Below are 18930 nucleotides of genomic sequence, written 5' to 3'. Positions count from 1 at the left end.
TGAGTTGCTGTTTGCCTCAAGACCTTTGCCTTCTGGGCTCTGCCCAGAGGGATCTAAATGTGCCCCCAAAACTTGGTGTCCAGTGCCCTACTCTGTTACCTCTTTAGAACATCCTCCTTACTTACTTGTACACACAGCTGTTCCAGCTCCATTCACTGCTGTTGGTTTATTCACTGAAGCAGAAAGTGATGAAGAGATGTGTCCTTGGTTTTCTTGATAAAATTTTTCCAGCAAAAGATCAATGTCACCCTCTGTCAAATGGAAGGGACACTGGAATAAACATCCATCTTAATAAGAGCTGCATTTCACATTGATTTTGTCTTGTAGATCTTAAAAACTTTATATATATTTGCTAGCTATCCTGCCCTTGGTTTATTGGCTGTTTTAAACAGGAACCCTCTTGTTATTTTCTATTGCATCTCTTTTTACAGAGTATCACTAGTAAAATGAAAACCAGACCAGAGAATGGCAAACCATCTCTGCAGATCAGCTAGGAAGGACATTTATGGAATGTGGTAGAAAACTAACCTTAAGGCCTTGATGCAAACCAGCAACAACAATGACATGAAACTGGCTTAGTTTATGTTCAGACCATAGATCCATACTGTTCATTAACAAGGATTACAAAACAGTTGAGAAAAATCTGATAAACATTTTTAAAACTCTATGATTTTTTAAAAACAAAAAGAAAAATACTTTCTAATATAGCCAAAAGAAAAACATGAGTCAATGCTGAAGCAAGCAAGGTACATTTTATTGAAGCATTGCATATCTTCAAACATACTCGTTTCTATGGAGCAGGGCCCCTACTTACAGATGAAAGCTATGCAGAGAGTACAATATGCCTAACCCAGGCATTAGTATTTTCTCAGCAGCTGAAAAGATGTTTGAGCATGTCTGCAGTAAGCTCAGAAAGACAGGGCCTGTCCTGTGAAGTGCAGTCCAGTGAATATAGGTGGCAACTATTTTTAGGATGCTCATTTACTTGTTCTGCTCAAACAATAGCAACAGCAGAGAAGTCTATGATTCACTGTGACTCTATGGTTCTCTGATTTTGAGAACCATACTTTGAAGATACTAAGATAAACAATACATAACTACAAGATGATTTAAGGAAAATGAGATTCCCTTAAGTGACCACTCAAAATATCATGACACATTCAGAAAGGTTCTGTGATCTATTTACCAACATGATGTGAATGGCAAAGAAGACTGTGACATCCCATTAATCCTGTCAAATATGCTGCATTTGCCCTAGTTGTGAGATATGGTTTAACTCTCCACACAGCTTGATCCATCCCCAAATAATCCTGCCTGTTGTAATTCTCAGTACACTCACTTAAAAAATGATCCAGTCTCTCTGCAATTTTCCTCTCTGTCCCAGGCATCACAATCAAGTTCAAAGTACGGTAAGTTGAAGGGGCAAATCCCACCTTTCATAAAATAGCTCTGATCTGTTCTGTTGTAAATGCTTAGAGCAAAACAATTTATACATTCATATGCATATGGACATATATGGATGGATTTGCATAGCTAAGAATAATATGCTCAGCTGTTTGCTGGCCTATTTTTATGAAACCAATGGATTTTAGAAACTGAGGCTTTTAAGAGCAATTTCAATTCAACTGTACTTTGACAACTGTGTCCTGCATTTCTCATGTATTTCTAATAGTGTCTTGCTTCTGGTAAGGAAATGAGCACAGATGTTTTCTCAGACTTAAAAGTTTCAGGGATTTGGAGACATGCCTCTTTACAATTTATTAGGTACCTGGGCAGAGTGTGCTAAAGAAAGACCCCAGAGTTTCCACCTTCCCTGTGACCAGCTGATAGTTAACTTCTTTTTGGTAGTCTGAAGGACTGAGCATGCTCTCAGACAGAACTCTTGCCTGATACTTTCCTAAAAGAAAAAAAAAAAAAAAAGAAAAAAAAAAAAAGGAATTAAAGGAATTTTGAAAACACTTTAAACAAAAGTTAAGAATGTTCTAAGTCATAGTAAGAATACTCTACAACTAAATGAATTTCACACACACAAAAATGGCAGAGATGATTCTTTTATGCCTCCAACATATACATGCACCAGACACATGTAAAATAGATTCATGTTTTACAATTCTTTGTATTTCATTCCCAGTTTGGAAAGTATTTGTTGATTAAGCATATAAAAAGACAATATAATATTGAAAGGAATTGCCAATGATCTTACAATCACAATGAATCTTTTAATGGCCTTTCAGATAATTTATTTAATCGTGAGCAGGTTGTTAAAGGAATGACATTGAAAGACTAACTTTTAGAAGTTAAGGAAAGGTTCTCTGCAGTAAATCCCAGTTACACAGAGCAGGAGAGCTTTATGCACTGTGCGTGCTGTAACTCACTATTTCTTGTTTGTAGCCTTGTTGGCTGAGATGTTTTGGTGAGAAAATGGGCAACGCAGGCACAATGTGGTTTGCTGGAGAGAGACCCAACTGTGTGGTGTCAGCTTGGATTCATCAAACCCCATTACTGGTTGGCCAAAGCTCTGCTTTGTGAAGCAACTTACTGAACTCCAACCAAACCCCTCACAGCAATGAATTACTCTGGTCTGCAAAGAGATACATCCTTGGGATATTACCTGTTATCACAATGCAAGAGTCAATGGCTCGGTTTCTACTGGCACATATGATCACCACATAGTTTGTCTTCATTAATTTTCCTTCAATGAGTAGCTTAAACATTTCTGAAAGCCCTTCTGCCAGGGAGTAGCTGCACTCAATGATATGGACACTGTCATTACAGGAGCTGGCTGCCAGCCCTGCCAGCCAGGGCAGCTGGGCTGAAGTCACCGGGGTGATCTGGCTGGGCACCTGGGGGAAGGCCTGGGGAACAGCCTGCTGGTACTGACGGATTTCAGACAGGTGGGATTCCCGCCAGGAGCGCATGAATATTTGCTCCAAATCCTCAATCAAAGGGACCTGGTCTGCAGCTAAAAAAAAATAAGAGGAAAAGATTATGAAATAATTAAACAAAACTGTTGAGTTAAAAACTTTTTTTTTTTTAGACATGCTTCAGATTTCTGCATGCATGACTCTGTTACCTTTAGTAGATGAAATGCCTTTGTGATACTCAGATAAAGCTGCCCTAATTTGAACCTGAGTACCAGTAATTAGAAATATTTTAGAGGTTGAGTGCTGACTGTCTCAGCATACTTCTGAACCACAGATTGTCTGTCTGCAAGAACAGTGAATTATGGCTCTTTTCCTTTAATTTTCATTGCTGAGGTCCTAGATTATAGCAGAAAATAAACTTTGTATGTTTATAATTCAATCTGTCTGGCCTTCAAGACATAGTTACTTCATTTTGTTCCATAACCATGAATGAAATAGTTTAATATCACATTATCAAAGACTCATATTTAGTACTGTCCTGCCCCAATATTCCCCTTTCTCATTTGCCTGCATGTAATACATTCAATGTAGTCTATCTGGATGTAGAACAACCTTACCTAGTTGAACAAGGTAGTAGACAGTCAGTAACAGCTGCATTTCCTCAGAAATAGGCTGTATTGTGGATGCACCGTATTGTTCATATGCTCTAGACAAAGACTGTGAATTTCTGTAACAGGTGTACAACAAAGGACTCACTATCACATCATTAATGTTCCCACAGAGATATGGGAAGTTTCCATGACCTACAAAATACACACATTTATGTACATACATTTATTTTGTCACTTTTCATATGTGCATTAAACAGTTTTAATAGTCAGCATCTTAAAATGGATAGTATGAATAGTGTTAGCAGTGTTTAGGAGTGGGATATATCTTTACATCATGTGCAAAAAAAAAAAAAAAAAAGAGGCCTTGTTGTGGGGTTGGGGGGATTTACCTTTAAAAATAACTGGTTTTGCTTTACAGATTTTCAGCAAGTTGTCAGGAACTGAGACTGGTTCTCCTGAGCCCACCATTGGAGAGGAGGCTGGTCCCACCAAAGCAGAATGTGGTAAAGATGACAGGCTTCCTCCATCTGAGATTTTAGACATATTATTACTGGTGTTAGGTCTGGTAATGATTTCCTCAGAGAGAAGTTATTCAGCATCATCTCATACCCACATTTGCTATCAGTATTAACTGCTTCTTGTGGCTCCATCAAACAGCTCATGACCTGTTACTACAACTCACACTATTATTCTAAGTGTCTTGGAGGACTAATCTCACTGCAACATTGGACATCACATATGCATGTAAAGATTTTGAAATGTTTATAAATAAACAGTTCCCGGTATGAATGCATAAATAGAGACTTGTGTGATACTGTGTAGTTGTGATTACATGTGCAGTTATGATTTGTGAGTTCTGTGTGATATATTTAGTTTTACTCATTCTAAACAGGTTTTATTGCTATAAGAAGAAAGAAAAAAAAAAGATTCAATGTTTGCTCAGCCATAACTTCTTTATGGTAATTTTAATATAAAAAATAGTACATTAAAAAAAAACATTTTGGGGAAACTGGGTCTATTTCACTGCATGCCACTCTTGTCTGTATCTAGACTATAAAATCCAAGTACCAAGAATATTATGACAAAATAATTGAAACAGTGAACGGTACTGCTATTATGGACCTGAGTTATTATACTAATTTTAATATTCTAAAGGTGTTTTGGTATCTAAAATGGACCCAGGCATCTGCTGGGATTTGTTAATGACTCAGTGTCTGGAATCTAAGGAGAATTAGGCTCAGAGCCTAAAAAACAAATCAATGGAAATAAAGCATCTAGGTGAGCACAGAGAAATCTCTCATATGAATCTGCATATGTCTTTAAAATAAGGCCTCTTCCCCCCCATTATTTTCTAAATAATGAAACAAAATCATTACTTTGGGTATAGCTTACCATTTTTAATTCTGTTTGAAGCCTGTGGATTGAGCTGCAAGTTCCAAGTTTCAGTGGATGACGGAGATTCTGGTGACCAACCTTTATGGCGCTTTTTTGGAGGTCCTGAATTTGTTAATGTGCCTAAATGTTTCAGAGAAATGTTAGAATAAAATGTATACAGGTTTGTGCATGGTAATTCAATATGTTTTGATAGACTGAATGTATTCAACGAGTATGGTAGTAGAAAAGGTCAAGTCTATGAATACTATAATTTTGTGGTTTATTTTACTTTGTTGTGTCCTGCTTAAATTTCTTGGAAATTTCTGGTGCAGAGAACTCCTAATTATCCAGATTTTCCTTATCTTACACCAATGTTTCCCTCTACCAAGAAAAATACAGTATAAGGACAGTAAGAGACATACTAAGAATCCTTAAAAGTATTAATATTTTGTAGTCAAGACTGTGGGCATTTTGCTCCTTTTATTTCTGAACACATGATACAGTGTTACATGTAATTTATTGAAAAATTATATTCCCAAAGGTTTCAGAGTAATAGTAATAAGCATCTGAGCTCTTTTCAACAATTTCCCCATTTACAGGATTTCTGCCACTTCTTGCTGATTCCACCTTTGGTTTTATGTTATTCCATATTAACTCCTATCAAACTACTTCTACACCATCCTCCTACCGATGTATAGCTTCATTTTTTTTTTCTGTAAAAACTACTTTCTCACAGTTTCTCTAGGAGATCCTGATGACTAATTTCTTTAATTTTCTTTCATAATTTTCTTGAGTCTCCTTGTGCACTCCTGCAAACTCCTAGAATGATGAGCTTCCACTAACATTTCCAATTATTGCGAGTCAATGGTCCTCTAGGAATTGCTCAGAAACTTGCAGGATTGAGCTATTTCTGTTTCTGGACATGACTACACCGAGGCCTAACACTGCTTTACCCTGCCAAGGCTACATCTCTTGGCAGAATAGTTAGTCCCACATAAAATACGAGGCAACATAAGAATTTCATATAAAAAGTGTAGGTTTAATTTTGAAAAATTTATTAAAATTAAAGATTAACCCGAGGTCTTCAGATCTAGAAGAAGATTGTACTCTTGCAGACCCTCACACACAGATTTCCAGTGACTTTGTCCCTTACACTTTTACCACGCGAGGGCAGCCTTTGGCCATTTGTGCTGCTCATCCTTTCCCTTGGTTTCCTGGCACCGCGCTGGGACAAAGTCACAAGATACTTGGAGCAATAAAAGGATTTTTTTTATTTGACAATGCTGTGCTATTTCGTGCAGATATGTTGATATGTGAAATTAATCCTTCTGAAATGAATTAGCAATAACGGGCTGCTTCATGAAAAAAAGATTAAGAGCCTGAATGGGCAGAGAAGGAGAATTTGTCTGTGATGCCAGCAGGGAAACTTGGGAAGACTTACCCTGAAATAGAGCTACAGTTTGTTTCTTGCCATAGTAAAAACTAATTTTCTTTCTTAAACAAGCCAGTGACACAGTTTGTGACAGAAAACAACAAAAATCATGATAATAATGCTACAGTGAGGACAGTTTATTGAATTTGGAGCTGGCTGCCAAAGTCTAGCTTTCCATCCCAAGGTGAACTGCAACAGTTCAATAGGAACTGCAATAGGAATCATCCTATGAGTGATTACTTATAAATATTTCTTAATTCTCTTCACAAAATTGATGCAAAGCGATACATTCTTTAAGAACATGGATTCAGAATCTGGTCTATGTCTCTATTAGATTAATGAACTGTAAATATGAGGAAAAAAATCCAGTTAATATTATGAACTGTAACAAAACTGTGGCTGAAAACATATAAAGAATTTTTTTTTTTCCTAGAAATTAATACAGAAAACGGTATTGTGGTCAGAAAGGACTTGGAAGGGAATGGTAATTTCTATTCATTCAGGAAATTACAATCATGATACAATTTGTTCAATGCTTCTTTTTTACACATAGAGTTTAGGGTTATTAAACAACATATCCATAGAAATACCTAACACTGAAGGTCTTGTCAGAGCAGACAGGTTATTTTTCATCAGCTGTTTTTTAGGTGATTCCTTGCCATTATAAACTGCTGAGCTGAATGCAGCTGTTGAAGGGGTGTGATCTACGGCTGCAGCTGACAAGAAAAAAACCCCAAAATATTCACATTAAACATTTCTAGGTCAAAATCCTCAGTTGATAAAACAAACCAATCATTTCATCATTTACTTTAATAGAGCCATTGGGATCTGCTCAAGAGTGAATACAATGCTGAATGAAACATTCCACTTCTGACCTCCTACTCCCAATTAAGTGCCTGTGCAAAATCTGATTCTTCAATTAAATGCATATGTCAGAAGCTGTAGCTTCTTTGCATGACCCTGGTTCTTACATGAAGTTTACTCAAGAACCAGGCAAAAGAGAGATGTTTACAATTTACTAAGCCTCCATCCCAATCTTTCTCTAAGATTTTTTGAACTATGCTGCATAAAAAAAAAAAAAAAAGGAGGCGTTCTCAAGCCTAATATTTTTGTAACCAATGTGGCTTTTTTGTAACATCTGAGAAAAAAAAAAAAAAAGGCAATCTGTTATCATAAAGTGACTGATGATTTGTTCTGGAAGGGCACCAGTATTCCAGACCACAACTATTTAACAGGCTTCTATCTCACACAGAAAATATATAGAATATAACCACCACAGATGTGCTTCAGCTCCCCTGTGTAAAAACCCAGGAAAAACCTGTAATAATCACAAGACACTGAAGAGCTGTTTTCATTACGAAGAAGCTCAGAGAGATCACTCTTGCCTCTGTCATCTATCACCTTTCATTTATGTCTAGTTAATGGAAAAGCAAAGGTTGCAAAAAGAATTTTTAATACAAAGAAAGCTACAGATACTGATCATTAGTTTGTTTTTTAATATTAAAGTCACTTTTCTCAGCAGACGAAAAAATTCACAAGCTTTTAAGCCGATGCCCATACAATGTCTGTTTTGAAAAGGATTTTGGTCATAGCAAAAAATAGACTGGATCAGACAAAAGAAGCTAAAATTACATTGGATCCTGTAACAGTTGTCATCTGTAACCAGACAAGTGACAACTGGAAAAACACTTCAGAAATAAGGGCTTTTTAAAACATTTTGGTTTGGTTCAACTGTGAGCAAGCTGCAGAACACTATTTACTATTTGCTAACCTTTTATACATAAACCTGATGTGAGAAAATAGACAGCAAGAAGCCTTCAAAGTAAAATTGCTTTCTTTGTTTGTAATAGGTATCTAAATCTATTCAACTTGCTTTATTAGGCAATGTGCTTACTTGTTTGTCTTTGCTTTTACACAAGTACACCCCAATACACAAGCACAGACAAGTTAAGTGGAAGTGGAACCCCAGCGTGTTTTCCTTCCAAGAGGTACCTGTTTGCTGAGTCCCAGGTGGAGCACTGGGATTTGCAGGTGGGAGAGGCTCACTGGAGGTGCTTCCTGAGAGGCCTGAGCTTTCTGGCAATTGGAACAAGGTGTTTGAGCAGGTACTGGTTGAAGACTGCCGGCCTCTGAACTCTTAACAAAAAAAAAAAAAAAAAAAAAAAAGAAGTTTCTTTCTGATAATTTCACACATGAATTGCTTAGAGGCTACAGCACTTGGAATGAAGGAACCAATGTCTTCAGCCATGCCGGGCTCATATTAGGTCAGACAATGGCTTTTACAGCTGCTCTAGCAGTCACCTGGCTTTAGAGAGTCTTTCAAATGATCTCTCTTTGGCTTTACACAGACACCAGACCCCGTGATAGCTAAGCTTGGATGATGAGAACCAGAGCTCAAGGAAGACAGCTTCATTATCTTACCTGTCCCTTTCCAGCAGATTACAGATCCTTTGGTCAGAGCTCCCTGTGCATTCCTGACCAGATAATACTTTAAGTGTTTCTGTTTCTTGGGCTGAGTGGTCAGTTTAAGATTAATGTGATTTGAGAATTCTGTAAAGTAGCAGAAACCCTTCTTGCCACAGCCAACACAATTGCCAGAGAAGCCTGATAAAATAAACAATACACATAATCCAATGAGACAGGTGGGTCACTATTAATAACATTCAAAATGACTCTTTCCAGAGGAAAGGCTGTATTTAGGTTTAGGGTTTTTGGTTGGTTTTTTTCACAGAGTGAAATTTTTATTATCGTTTTCATCAAAAAAAAGTATTTGCACTTTGTACAGAAAGTGTATTACACTTCAGATAACAGACTGCAAAAACACAGCCTCACATTTAAAAAACAAATAAAATGGGCCATATTTTTCATTTTGTCCCACAGAAAAATATCACAATTCCTATTTATTACCTACATGTGAAAATTTTCTGACTGAAGAGCACTGAGTCAATTGCTTAACCCTAGCTCAATCCAGCACTATAGCACATACATGCTTCACTTCTCTTTCAGCTTTCATTGACATATCATTCAATTTCACTGAATTTCATTTGACTCAATTCAATGAAACATGCAATTAAGTCTCAAGAAATTAAGTATACTTAACCTACTATATTTAGATAGATCTAAGCATATTTAAGTACCAAGTTCTTACTACAGATGCTATTTTAGAGAGGAGAAAATACTAAAGCATTCCTGGGCTATTAATTTAAAATAGCTTTGTCAAATTATGGCTGGGCTGTGTCAGCACTTCACAGCAGTTGAAACTATTTATGATTACAGGAACAAAGTGTCTGCAACTTTATAGACACAACAGAGACACAGTCCTTCCCCGTAAAGCTTTTTGTACTCAGGCTTGATGGGGCATTTCCAGGGATACTGCCATTTCCTCTCTTTCTGAGATCCACAGCTTGAGCCTCAACAAGGGGCTCATGGTGTTTTTGTCATTAGCACCGTAAATAAAGGGCACTGCTCACACAGCTGCCTTAAGATTCTTTCTTTTGTCCATTTTACAAAGTATTTAATCTTCATCAGACTAATGCAACTATCTGAAAATACTTATTAATATTATTATTATTATCATCCCATATTGAGCAATTAAAATATAATCTTCCCCATGGAAATTTTCTCTCTGTTCCCTACACATGACCTGAAGTATGACCATTTATTTTATTTTAATCATATGTAATGTGCATTTTTATGTGTAATAACAGGAATTGAAATGAAAAGGGTCTATTCAGTGAATTGAAACATGGTAAAAATAAAGGAAATATATTACACACAAAGTGGACAATACCATTGAAAAGAAAAAAACTGGAATAAAGGATCAATAATATGGTAAATTAAATTAAGATATATTTATGAAATTATTTCAATCACATATCTCAAATCAAATTTACAAACTAATGGTCAATACTTTTTTCCTTCTGTAAAGTACAAGCACTGAAACATAATTCTCCATAAACACCTGATGCTTGGTTTTCAACCTGAGCACTTTCATTAGTTTTCAAATGGTTCAGAAGAATTTATTAAAAACTAAAGTTGATGTGGAGATTGGTCTGGTATCCATGGGAACAAGTGGCTAACAACCATTGAAAGCTGCCTATTATCTCTCTGATCCTAGTAAGTAGGATGATAAAAGTCATTGTGACTCATAAAATCAGGACAAGTCATGACTCTGCAGAATCCTCTGTGTTATATCAGTCAGCACAAAAGCATCTGTCTAACATCACAGAGCTTTGAGTAGCTGCAATAAAAGCAACAACAAAAGGAAACAAAATTAGAACGGATGTGGCAAAAGCTGTAGAGTTTGCATGCATTTTATGCCAATTGAGAAATCATCAAAAATGTTTTTGCTAGAAAACTTCCCATCTATTTGGCAGCACACAGAGCATCACAGCAGCAGCACTGTAATTTTGCCTGGTTGCCATTTACAAAATCGCACATGTTTTCAAATTTCCTCTTTTTTTTTTTCCAGAAGTACACTTTTTAGGTTTTATCATTTTGCTATGAGCGTCATGACAAAGCAACTTGACAAAGCCGTATGTTGAAGTATTTGTTCCATTCAAGTTGGACAGCAGACAAAAAATCTTGTCATTTGGACTTCAGATTTTCAGATCACTTCTGTAAATTACATCTGCCCAAACCAACTTTTTCCCTTAATCAACTATTCTTAACTCTGCGGCATCTACTGGAAAATTAGTTTACACTCTATATAGCCTAAGGTGAGCCCTAGAACAGATCTAAATTGCCCACTTGTTTTGAAAAGCCCTTGGAGGACATTTTATAAGTTTATTTTTTAATTTTCCTTTAAGTTAAATTATCATCTTTCACGTCAAGTTTCTCCAGCCCCTCTGAGTGAGACTCAGTCCTTTCTCGCAAGCTCCTGCCAACACCCTTCTCATCCATTCCCTCTGACTGACACCGTCTGGTGACAGCCATTGCTTCATTAATGCAGCTCAGCCCTGAAACCACAGCTAGAACACAGCATGCTCTTATAGTTCCAGTGCAATAAAATGCTGTTCAGTCATTTCTCATTGCAGGGCTCTGCCACCCCTGCTCAGAGCATTTTATGTGGCAGATTGAGTAACACTGAGAACCCAAACATTTCATCATACTCCTCTGAATGCCCTGTTAATGCCATGGCCCAAGGCAGCAGCTGACAGAGGGGACAGCTTGTTTCATAAACAAGCTGCACTAAATATTCTTCCATACATTATAGAGAGGACAAAGGTCAGGGGAGTTGGGTCAGCCATAAGGTGACTCAATATATCTATGTCATGGGATTGATTTCACAAGAGAATTAGAAATCAATGCCTGGAGTTTAGGGGCTAAAAGCCTTTCACCTTTCGGTCATTGGTTCATACCAAGCTCAGCTCAGTTGTGACTAGAGGCTGTTCCCCTCTGAAGTTTGTTTAATCAGAAGGTGTTTGATTGTATCTGTGATTTGTCATATGCATTTGCTTGAATTTGCTCACATCACAATGATCAATTATCCATAATTTAAAAAGCTCTTCCACAGCAGGGACCTTGCGTTCTGAAGAAGGACCTTGGATCAAAAGGTTATGAAACCTGACCTACCTTCTCACTGATAAAATGGTTCCTTTGGATCAACAGTGAGCTTGTGGTAGGGATAAAGAGAGGAGTTCAGAATGGAAGGACATCCACTTGATATTTCATAGTCAAATCTTTCATAAAGTGGCAGAAATTTTTCTTCTTGTTTCTCTTTTAAATGAGTAACTGGCTTCTAATTAACATGAACATTTTGGTGAAAGTTTGTAGCTTGCTTAAACAAAGAATGATTTTATTTTCAACTTTTCACCACAAGTATTTCTTCTTTTCAGTTCTACTCACAGAAAAAGGCACTCAAACACTGACAGTGCTCCATGGTTTTCCCACCTACTCAGTACCACTCCATTTGAAGACTGAAGTCCTAAGTTTAAAAAATGAATAAAATCAATATGGTCAAGCCAGAGAGCTCCGTTGTATGGAAACTCAGTACTGTTACAAAAGCCTAACAGATCATTGCATATTTATAAGAAGCAGTCACAGTATTTTATGCTACAATGTTTTCATCTTACATAGAGCTTACAATGCATGCAAACTAATCTTTTCCTCTGTCATTCTGACCTCAGGGACCCACAGGAAACAAAAAAAAAAAAAAGGATTTTTTGTTCCCTGATAGGAAAGTAGGCAGCTGCTTGGTCTTTTGGAAAATGATGGGTGAGTAGCTGCTTTGTTTATCATGAGAGACACCCCTGAAGAGTGAGAACTAGGAAAAAAAAAAAAAAAAGAAAAAGAAAAAAAAATTAAAAAAACCAAAAAAAAAACAAAAAAAAAAAAAAAAAAAACCCAGAGAAAAAATACCTTTGGGAGCGATACATGTTTGCTGCTTTAGTTAGGAAACAATAAATATCGCACTATCACAGATTACTTCCTTCATCTAAGCATTCCTTTAGACTGCATAAAACCCAAGAAACAGTGTCCTAAAGGCAAAAACCTGCATCTCTTTTGCAAAACAGTTAAACCTGTGATCTAACATGATTAACAGAATCAGAAAAGGAACAAGCCTAGAGACAGAAGACATTTTCCTTGTCAAAAATATAGTCTTTTCCAGAAACTGTTGAGGTTTTCTTCCTATGGAATAATACATCAATTGTAAAAACTAAAAAACAAAACAACTTCCAACAGAAATGACTTTCAAATCACAAGCACATCTGCCTGGATGGTGGGACAACTTGGTAGGATTATCAATAAAATGGCACATGTCTCAGAGGAGTATCAACAGCCCCAAATGGGAACAAGATCTAAAGTCAAAATCTGGCCCTGAAACTACTGAGACATTTCCTGCTTTCTTCTGGTCTTTTTGTACAATCCACAGGCAGCTTCACAAACACATGCAGCAGACCATAAGAAACTATTGGGTAACTCATTGGTGCCTTCTCTCTTTAAATAAACTCTTTTGAAAAAAGTCAACAGTACTGAGGAACAGCTGCCTTACTAAAATACAGTATATTAAGAGGAAAAAGCATGAAATTAGGCAAAAAAACCCCAGTGAGGCTGAAGGGTTACAAATCCTGTGTCTCTATCACCAACAAGCCTTACTAAAAGTGTGGGATATCGACTCTGACTCATGACAGCTAATTTCAATTCAAAATGAATCCAATTCAATTTCCCTCTAAACTTACAAAGGCTTGAAGGGACCACTTTCCATGCTGTTTCAAAAGGCCAACATGTTTGATAGAATATTGCCTAAACTCAGAATACCAAAACTAAGGCTTCTATGCTGTCTTGAAAAGCAAGACATCTAAATCGTTTCCCTTCTTCATATGTCATGTTTTCAATGTAAATCTACTGCCAGACAGAGATCACTGTGCTACATTAATAGATTATTTAGAGCAATTATGGTTCTGGTTTTTATCCCACTATGTGTCCAAAACCATGAGACTACTCGTGTCTACTTCTAATTTTACTTCCCCTGATTTGACTTGCAGTGGGATATGAAAATCTGAATCAAGCAATCATTTCTATCCACAGTGTGATCTATTGTACAAATGATATACTATCTTCATGTTAGTATGATATTATTTTTTTATTAAATTATGTATTACGATATGTATTTTTTTTCATTCGATTAGGGACCAGGATCATTATTTTATCTCCACCTTCCAGATGAAGACTTCATTTCTTAAAGTATGTAAGCTCTTTTGTATTTGAGCTTGTTGTAGAACACATAAAAGTCATACTACAAAGTTACTAGAATTCTCTGCAAAAGAATGTGGTTCACTGGGGTTTAAGTGTATAACAACAGTCAAAAATAAGCATTTAAATGGTTTCAGGAAACTAAAATGTATTAAATAAGCAAACTGAGGATGCAAGTAGCATAAAACCCTCCCAATTATGTTCCTGTTGTTTTTTTCTGTTCTGTTCTGTTTAGCACGCAATTAACAAATACACTACTTCCTCTCTTCTAACAGCCTAAGGAGCTTAAGCTGTTAATAGTGCTAGCACTGAATGACTTGAGTAGTACAACATTCCTGTCTTTATCTTTAAAATGACAACACGTGGGTGATTTACAACCCTCCTAATTCTTTTACAATCACTGGTCAAATGCACTGTGACCAATCCAGCTCTACAAGATCACATAGGAAAAGAAATTACTGTACATAGGATCACATTATGCACCTTCACACTCCACTGTCAACCCAAATGCCTTGAAGAGCTGCTCAAACTGAGATAACAATTGAGTTCATGTCATATCCCTTAGTGTTTGTTAAAGAAACCTCTTAAAATTCTTGGGAAATGTTTCCCTTTTGCTATTCAAAGCTCAGACTGGTGCACAAATATATGATGCATCATTTTTTTGGTGAACTCTGAAAACAATATACACGTACCTGAGGGTGTCTGATTGCAAAATGAGTTCCCCCTCCAATTATGCACACCTTTCCCAATATAAAAAATATTCCATTTTAATAACATTAATATTCATTTAAGTAATTCACATTATTGCAGATTTTCCCTATTTGGCTCGATTTGGATGAAGTTAATGGCAATCAGAAAGACTATAATAGATAGAAGGATCTATTTTTATGTCAGAAGTTAAACTTTTAAGTAGATTAAAGACAATAAATTGAAGCATCCTCCTAAGAGTATTTTTCAAACACTCAGTGTTAACTGATTGCACATATAGGAAACATTTCAACCTATAATCACTCATATTTGTTTATATTATGATGATAGCAAGAAGTCATAGGTTAGGATACAGAACCCAGGCTTTTGTTCAAACACAGTGGAGAATATTATCCCTATCTCAAAGAGGTAAATTGAAATGGTCATTATTTTTTGTGGTCTAAACTATCACTAAACTGTTTATATGTATATAAGAGCCTGAAATTTCCACCTGACAGTCCTACAGTCTGTACACACCCATATTTGGAAATCTACAATAGACACAGGCAGCAGTTCAACCAGTCCAGTTACCAGATGTGCAGTTCCAGCAACTAGGACATGCACCAGTCAAATAATAACTTTAGCCTTGGACTGATGGACAGAAGGTGATGAAGCATCTCTAATGAAGTAGCTCACTCTGTATCTTTCCAAAGCAAACACAACCAGCTCTCACTTGTTATCTTCTTGAGCATGACCTGTGAGCATTACTGTAGATGTGGAACAGAAATAAGATCTGCTGAACTCAAAAAAACCCAACTAGCTATTAACTGAAGCCACAGAAGAATCCAGTTACTGCAGTCAGACACTTACCCAATAGGGCATTGCGCCCGTTGTCATCTGGCAGGAATCTTTTATCCACAGCACACACTAACAGGTGATCAGGTAAATTTGGTGACTTTGCACCAACAAGTAAAAATCCGGATGGTACCTCAATATGTTCATTAGAAATTGAAACCAGCCTCAAATCTTTACCAGCCTGGCAGAAACCTAGAAAAAAATCAATTCAACTTATTTTAAGTTAACAAGATGTTTTTGTTTCCTGCTCACAGTTGTCTTTGTTAAAGGACTTCCCATATTTTTAATGAAAACCAAATCTTACCCTCTAAGATCAAGGGCATACTAAAAGCTAATTTTATTCCCTCATTTTGGTCAGCTATAAACAAACAGAAATTTGAAAATGCACAATGAAGTTTCTCTTGGTTGTAGTTTGTTACCTACATATTTACAGGACTCATCACTAATATCATAACTTAGGTCAGACATTCAAAAAGGGAGAAAGAAGTTCTCAAAATCTGGTGAATTTCACCAGCTTTTCCTGGGTTTTCAAATATTTTTTACAGCTTCATAAAGTAAGATACACTTTAAACAGGAAAGAGTGGTGATAAAATAATAAGAATTATCACACTTCTTTTAGCAAATGCCATGCCTGCAAACTTGACAATTTAAAGGCTATGTTGCCTAAGAGAACAGAAGTTCTGTCCTCGAGCCAGGCATTCCAACACTAATGCTTATCTGACACTAAACAAAGACCCTGTCAAATAGAAGAGCAACTGAGAGCCATCCAGCTTTATCTGGCAGGTAATGAACACTGACATTTTTAAGATTTTTATATCATATAGATTATCACATTCTGACAAATTATATGGGCAATAGCCCAAATTCTACCCTTTTCAGAAGGGCAAATGCTTCTGACAGCACAGTTTGTAGTCTTACCATCAGTAGTGCAACATCCTTCTGGGGGAGGCTTCACCTGGTAAGAAACAGGAGGACTACTTGATTCTGAGCCTTCTTCTTCCTCCTCTTCTTCTTCTTCTTCTTCATTATCTGCTCTGCTGCCTGCTGCAAATTATCATAGCATAAATGACCTGGACAACAGAAAATGCTGGCAACAAACCACTGCGTGAACAGGGTGACCCCGTTACAGAAAGTGTTACAGCAAACTGGATTCTCTTGACAATGACTTTACTGCTGCCACCTCCTGATAGTTGTTGTTCCTTAAAGCTCCAACTCCCGGACATGCTTATGATAGAATGTCTTTCACCAAGAAAATAAAGATGTTAGTTCCTGTGCAAAAGAAGTTCAAAATCATGACTCAACTGCACCTGAGAAGTTAAAACACTCTAAAGGACAAATAAAATAAGCCTCAAGTAATTAATTTTAAAAATCACATTATTTTAAGATAAGTGCACAATTTTTAGAGGACTAGCTTCTAATGTTTGAACTCTTGCTGATCAAAAAAGTGTAACTGTATTCTTTGTTTATAATATTAACAGCCAATAAAACCCAAAGTCATTACTTCTTGGCACTTCAGAATGTCCTGGCTACAGTCCAAGTACAGAATTTATTAATTAGGTATTGACCATGTCCTTGGTTTTGTACAGGACAGTGAGAAAACAGTTCCTGCTTGAAACTAGTTTCATCACAAATGATGCCACAAGAACACTAATTCTCAGCCTGTCTCCTACCAGAATCCAGAGCTTCAAGTAATGCATCAACACCCCCTGTACAGTGCCAAGGAAAGGCAGATGTTCAGGAAGATGATTCACACCAGCCTGTGCTTGGACTGTGCTAGTCCAGGAGGCACTATGGAGGCAGTGCTGAATGCTGGAGAGGAATACATTATATAAGCTCCAATTTTTAGAATGTGTTAGGTGTTTTTAGAGGGCTTTATTGCTGTGTGTTTCACCTCTTCAACTAGAGACTGCCTCTTTCCTTCTCTCCACCCGAAGGACAATGTTTTTTCATGCATGGTTCAACAGCTCCATCAAAACTGACCATACTGACCAATGGCTCCATCCCTTCTTATGGCTCAGATATGTTCGTGGCAAATGGGACAGAAGTGGCAAGCAGAGGAGAGCAATTAACTGGAGAATGGGGAAAACACTTCCACAGTCAGGACTGAGGAATATTTTACACACAAGAGAGACAGTGCACAAGTAATAAGTGAACCCAATGGGGTTTGTGTCTTAGGCTTGTAGGCTTCTAGGGGTCTGTAGGGACATGCCTGCAGCAAATACAACAAGAGCTTCCACTAGCAAAACTGGGTGGTGAAGGGCTGCAGGTACTTGAAGACCAGCAGGAAGTTGAATAGCTGCTTGTACTTGGGCAAGTAAAAGAGCAGTTAGGCACTGAAATTACACTGTTGATCCAGGTTTTAGTCTTGAAACAGAAAAACAGTGAAGCAATGCAGTCATCCTCCAAAGCTCAGTGTCAACTGGACACACTCTCTTTGCTTCAACTGACTTTGGATCGGGTACTCAGAATACCACAGGATATCATCAAGGATTTCTCTTTTCTTTCCCACGATCCTCCTCATAACATCCTTTTATTTTACTAACAAATTATTGTACAATCATCTAGACAACTACTATAGGATAAATGAGAAGGGAAAGTAAATCTGGAGTCTGAAGATTTATCTGTCAAGGTCATTAAGTCCAATCTAGAAGAGTATGTTTATTTTTGAACTCTGAACATTAAGCTCCAGTCCTGGTGCACACAACTAAGAACAGAACTATACACAACTATTTTAAGGGCATGGTCTAAAGACAGAAATGCTGCAACTGAATGAAGGGAGAAGCAAAACTCTTCATCTATGCTATTTAAGTAAAGGGTAAGTTATGTGTTATGACATAACCCTGACTAATATCCAAATGCAACGCAAAAGGGCTGAATCTGTCTCTCCACTCCTTCCCCTTGCTCCTAGACAAGAAATTCCTTCCTTCTTTCCTCTTTGTGCCAGCTCTGACACTTAACAGAGCCTTTGCTGAGCTATCCCAACTTGCCAACCAGCAAAAAATCCAACTAAGGAAAAAAAGGTGACCAATTTCCTCTTTTCTTTTTGCTGGGTTTATGTATTAAATTAGCACAACGGAATATCCAAAAGATGGCAAAATTCATGAAAAGGGAGAAAATGGGAATGTATGGATAGATGAAGAAAAGAGAACAGGATATGCTTTATTTCCCTTTTGGACAGAGGTAAACTGTGAGGTTTGTTCAACCATAATAGGTGATTTAAGAAAGAAATGGAAAATGGAAGTGGAGACTAAGAAACAAGAAAGCTACAGCATTTTCAGTTCAAAAGTGGAAAGTGTAAAAGAGAAAGCACTCAAGCATGAGCTGCTGCCACCTGTAAAGGGTTTCATTAGCATTGCACAAGCCCCCAAGGATGTCTCTCGGATTCAGGTGCCTCCTGGCCCTCAGAGCATAG

At 37.1% G+C, this 18930-nt stretch overlaps 1 protein-coding gene across 1 annotated transcript in view; it reads right to left on the bottom strand.

Annotated features, from left to right (window-relative positions):
* GREB1 (growth regulating estrogen receptor binding 1) overlaps nucleotides 1-18930 on the bottom strand; it is an 85668-nt gene that overhangs the window by 33207 nt on the left and 33531 nt on the right. Inside the window, exons 3-13 of the mRNA XM_053974340.1 lie at nucleotides 16437-16562; nucleotides 15534-15710; nucleotides 8703-8885; nucleotides 8274-8417; nucleotides 6872-6997; nucleotides 4868-4990; nucleotides 3865-4002; nucleotides 3482-3667; nucleotides 2612-2962; nucleotides 1769-1897; nucleotides 126-251 (exon numbers count right to left, since the gene is read on the bottom strand). Of these exons, the coding sequence (XP_053830315.1) occupies nucleotides 126-251; nucleotides 1769-1897; nucleotides 2612-2962; nucleotides 3482-3667; nucleotides 3865-4002; nucleotides 4868-4990; nucleotides 6872-6997; nucleotides 8274-8417; nucleotides 8703-8885; nucleotides 15534-15710; nucleotides 16437-16562 (1809 nt within the window). The remainder of the gene's footprint in view (nucleotides 1-125; nucleotides 252-1768; nucleotides 1898-2611; nucleotides 2963-3481; nucleotides 3668-3864; nucleotides 4003-4867; nucleotides 4991-6871; nucleotides 6998-8273; nucleotides 8418-8702; nucleotides 8886-15533; nucleotides 15711-16436; nucleotides 16563-18930) is intronic.

The sequence above is a fragment of the Vidua macroura genome, chromosome 3 (genome assembly GCF_024509145.1).
Source record: "Vidua macroura isolate BioBank_ID:100142 chromosome 3, ASM2450914v1, whole genome shotgun sequence".
In the NCBI taxonomy this organism is placed as follows: Eukaryota; Metazoa; Chordata; class Aves; order Passeriformes; family Viduidae; genus Vidua; species Vidua macroura.
The sequence above is the reverse complement of the archived record's forward strand: the minus strand, read 5'-3'. Positions and strand labels throughout refer to the sequence as shown.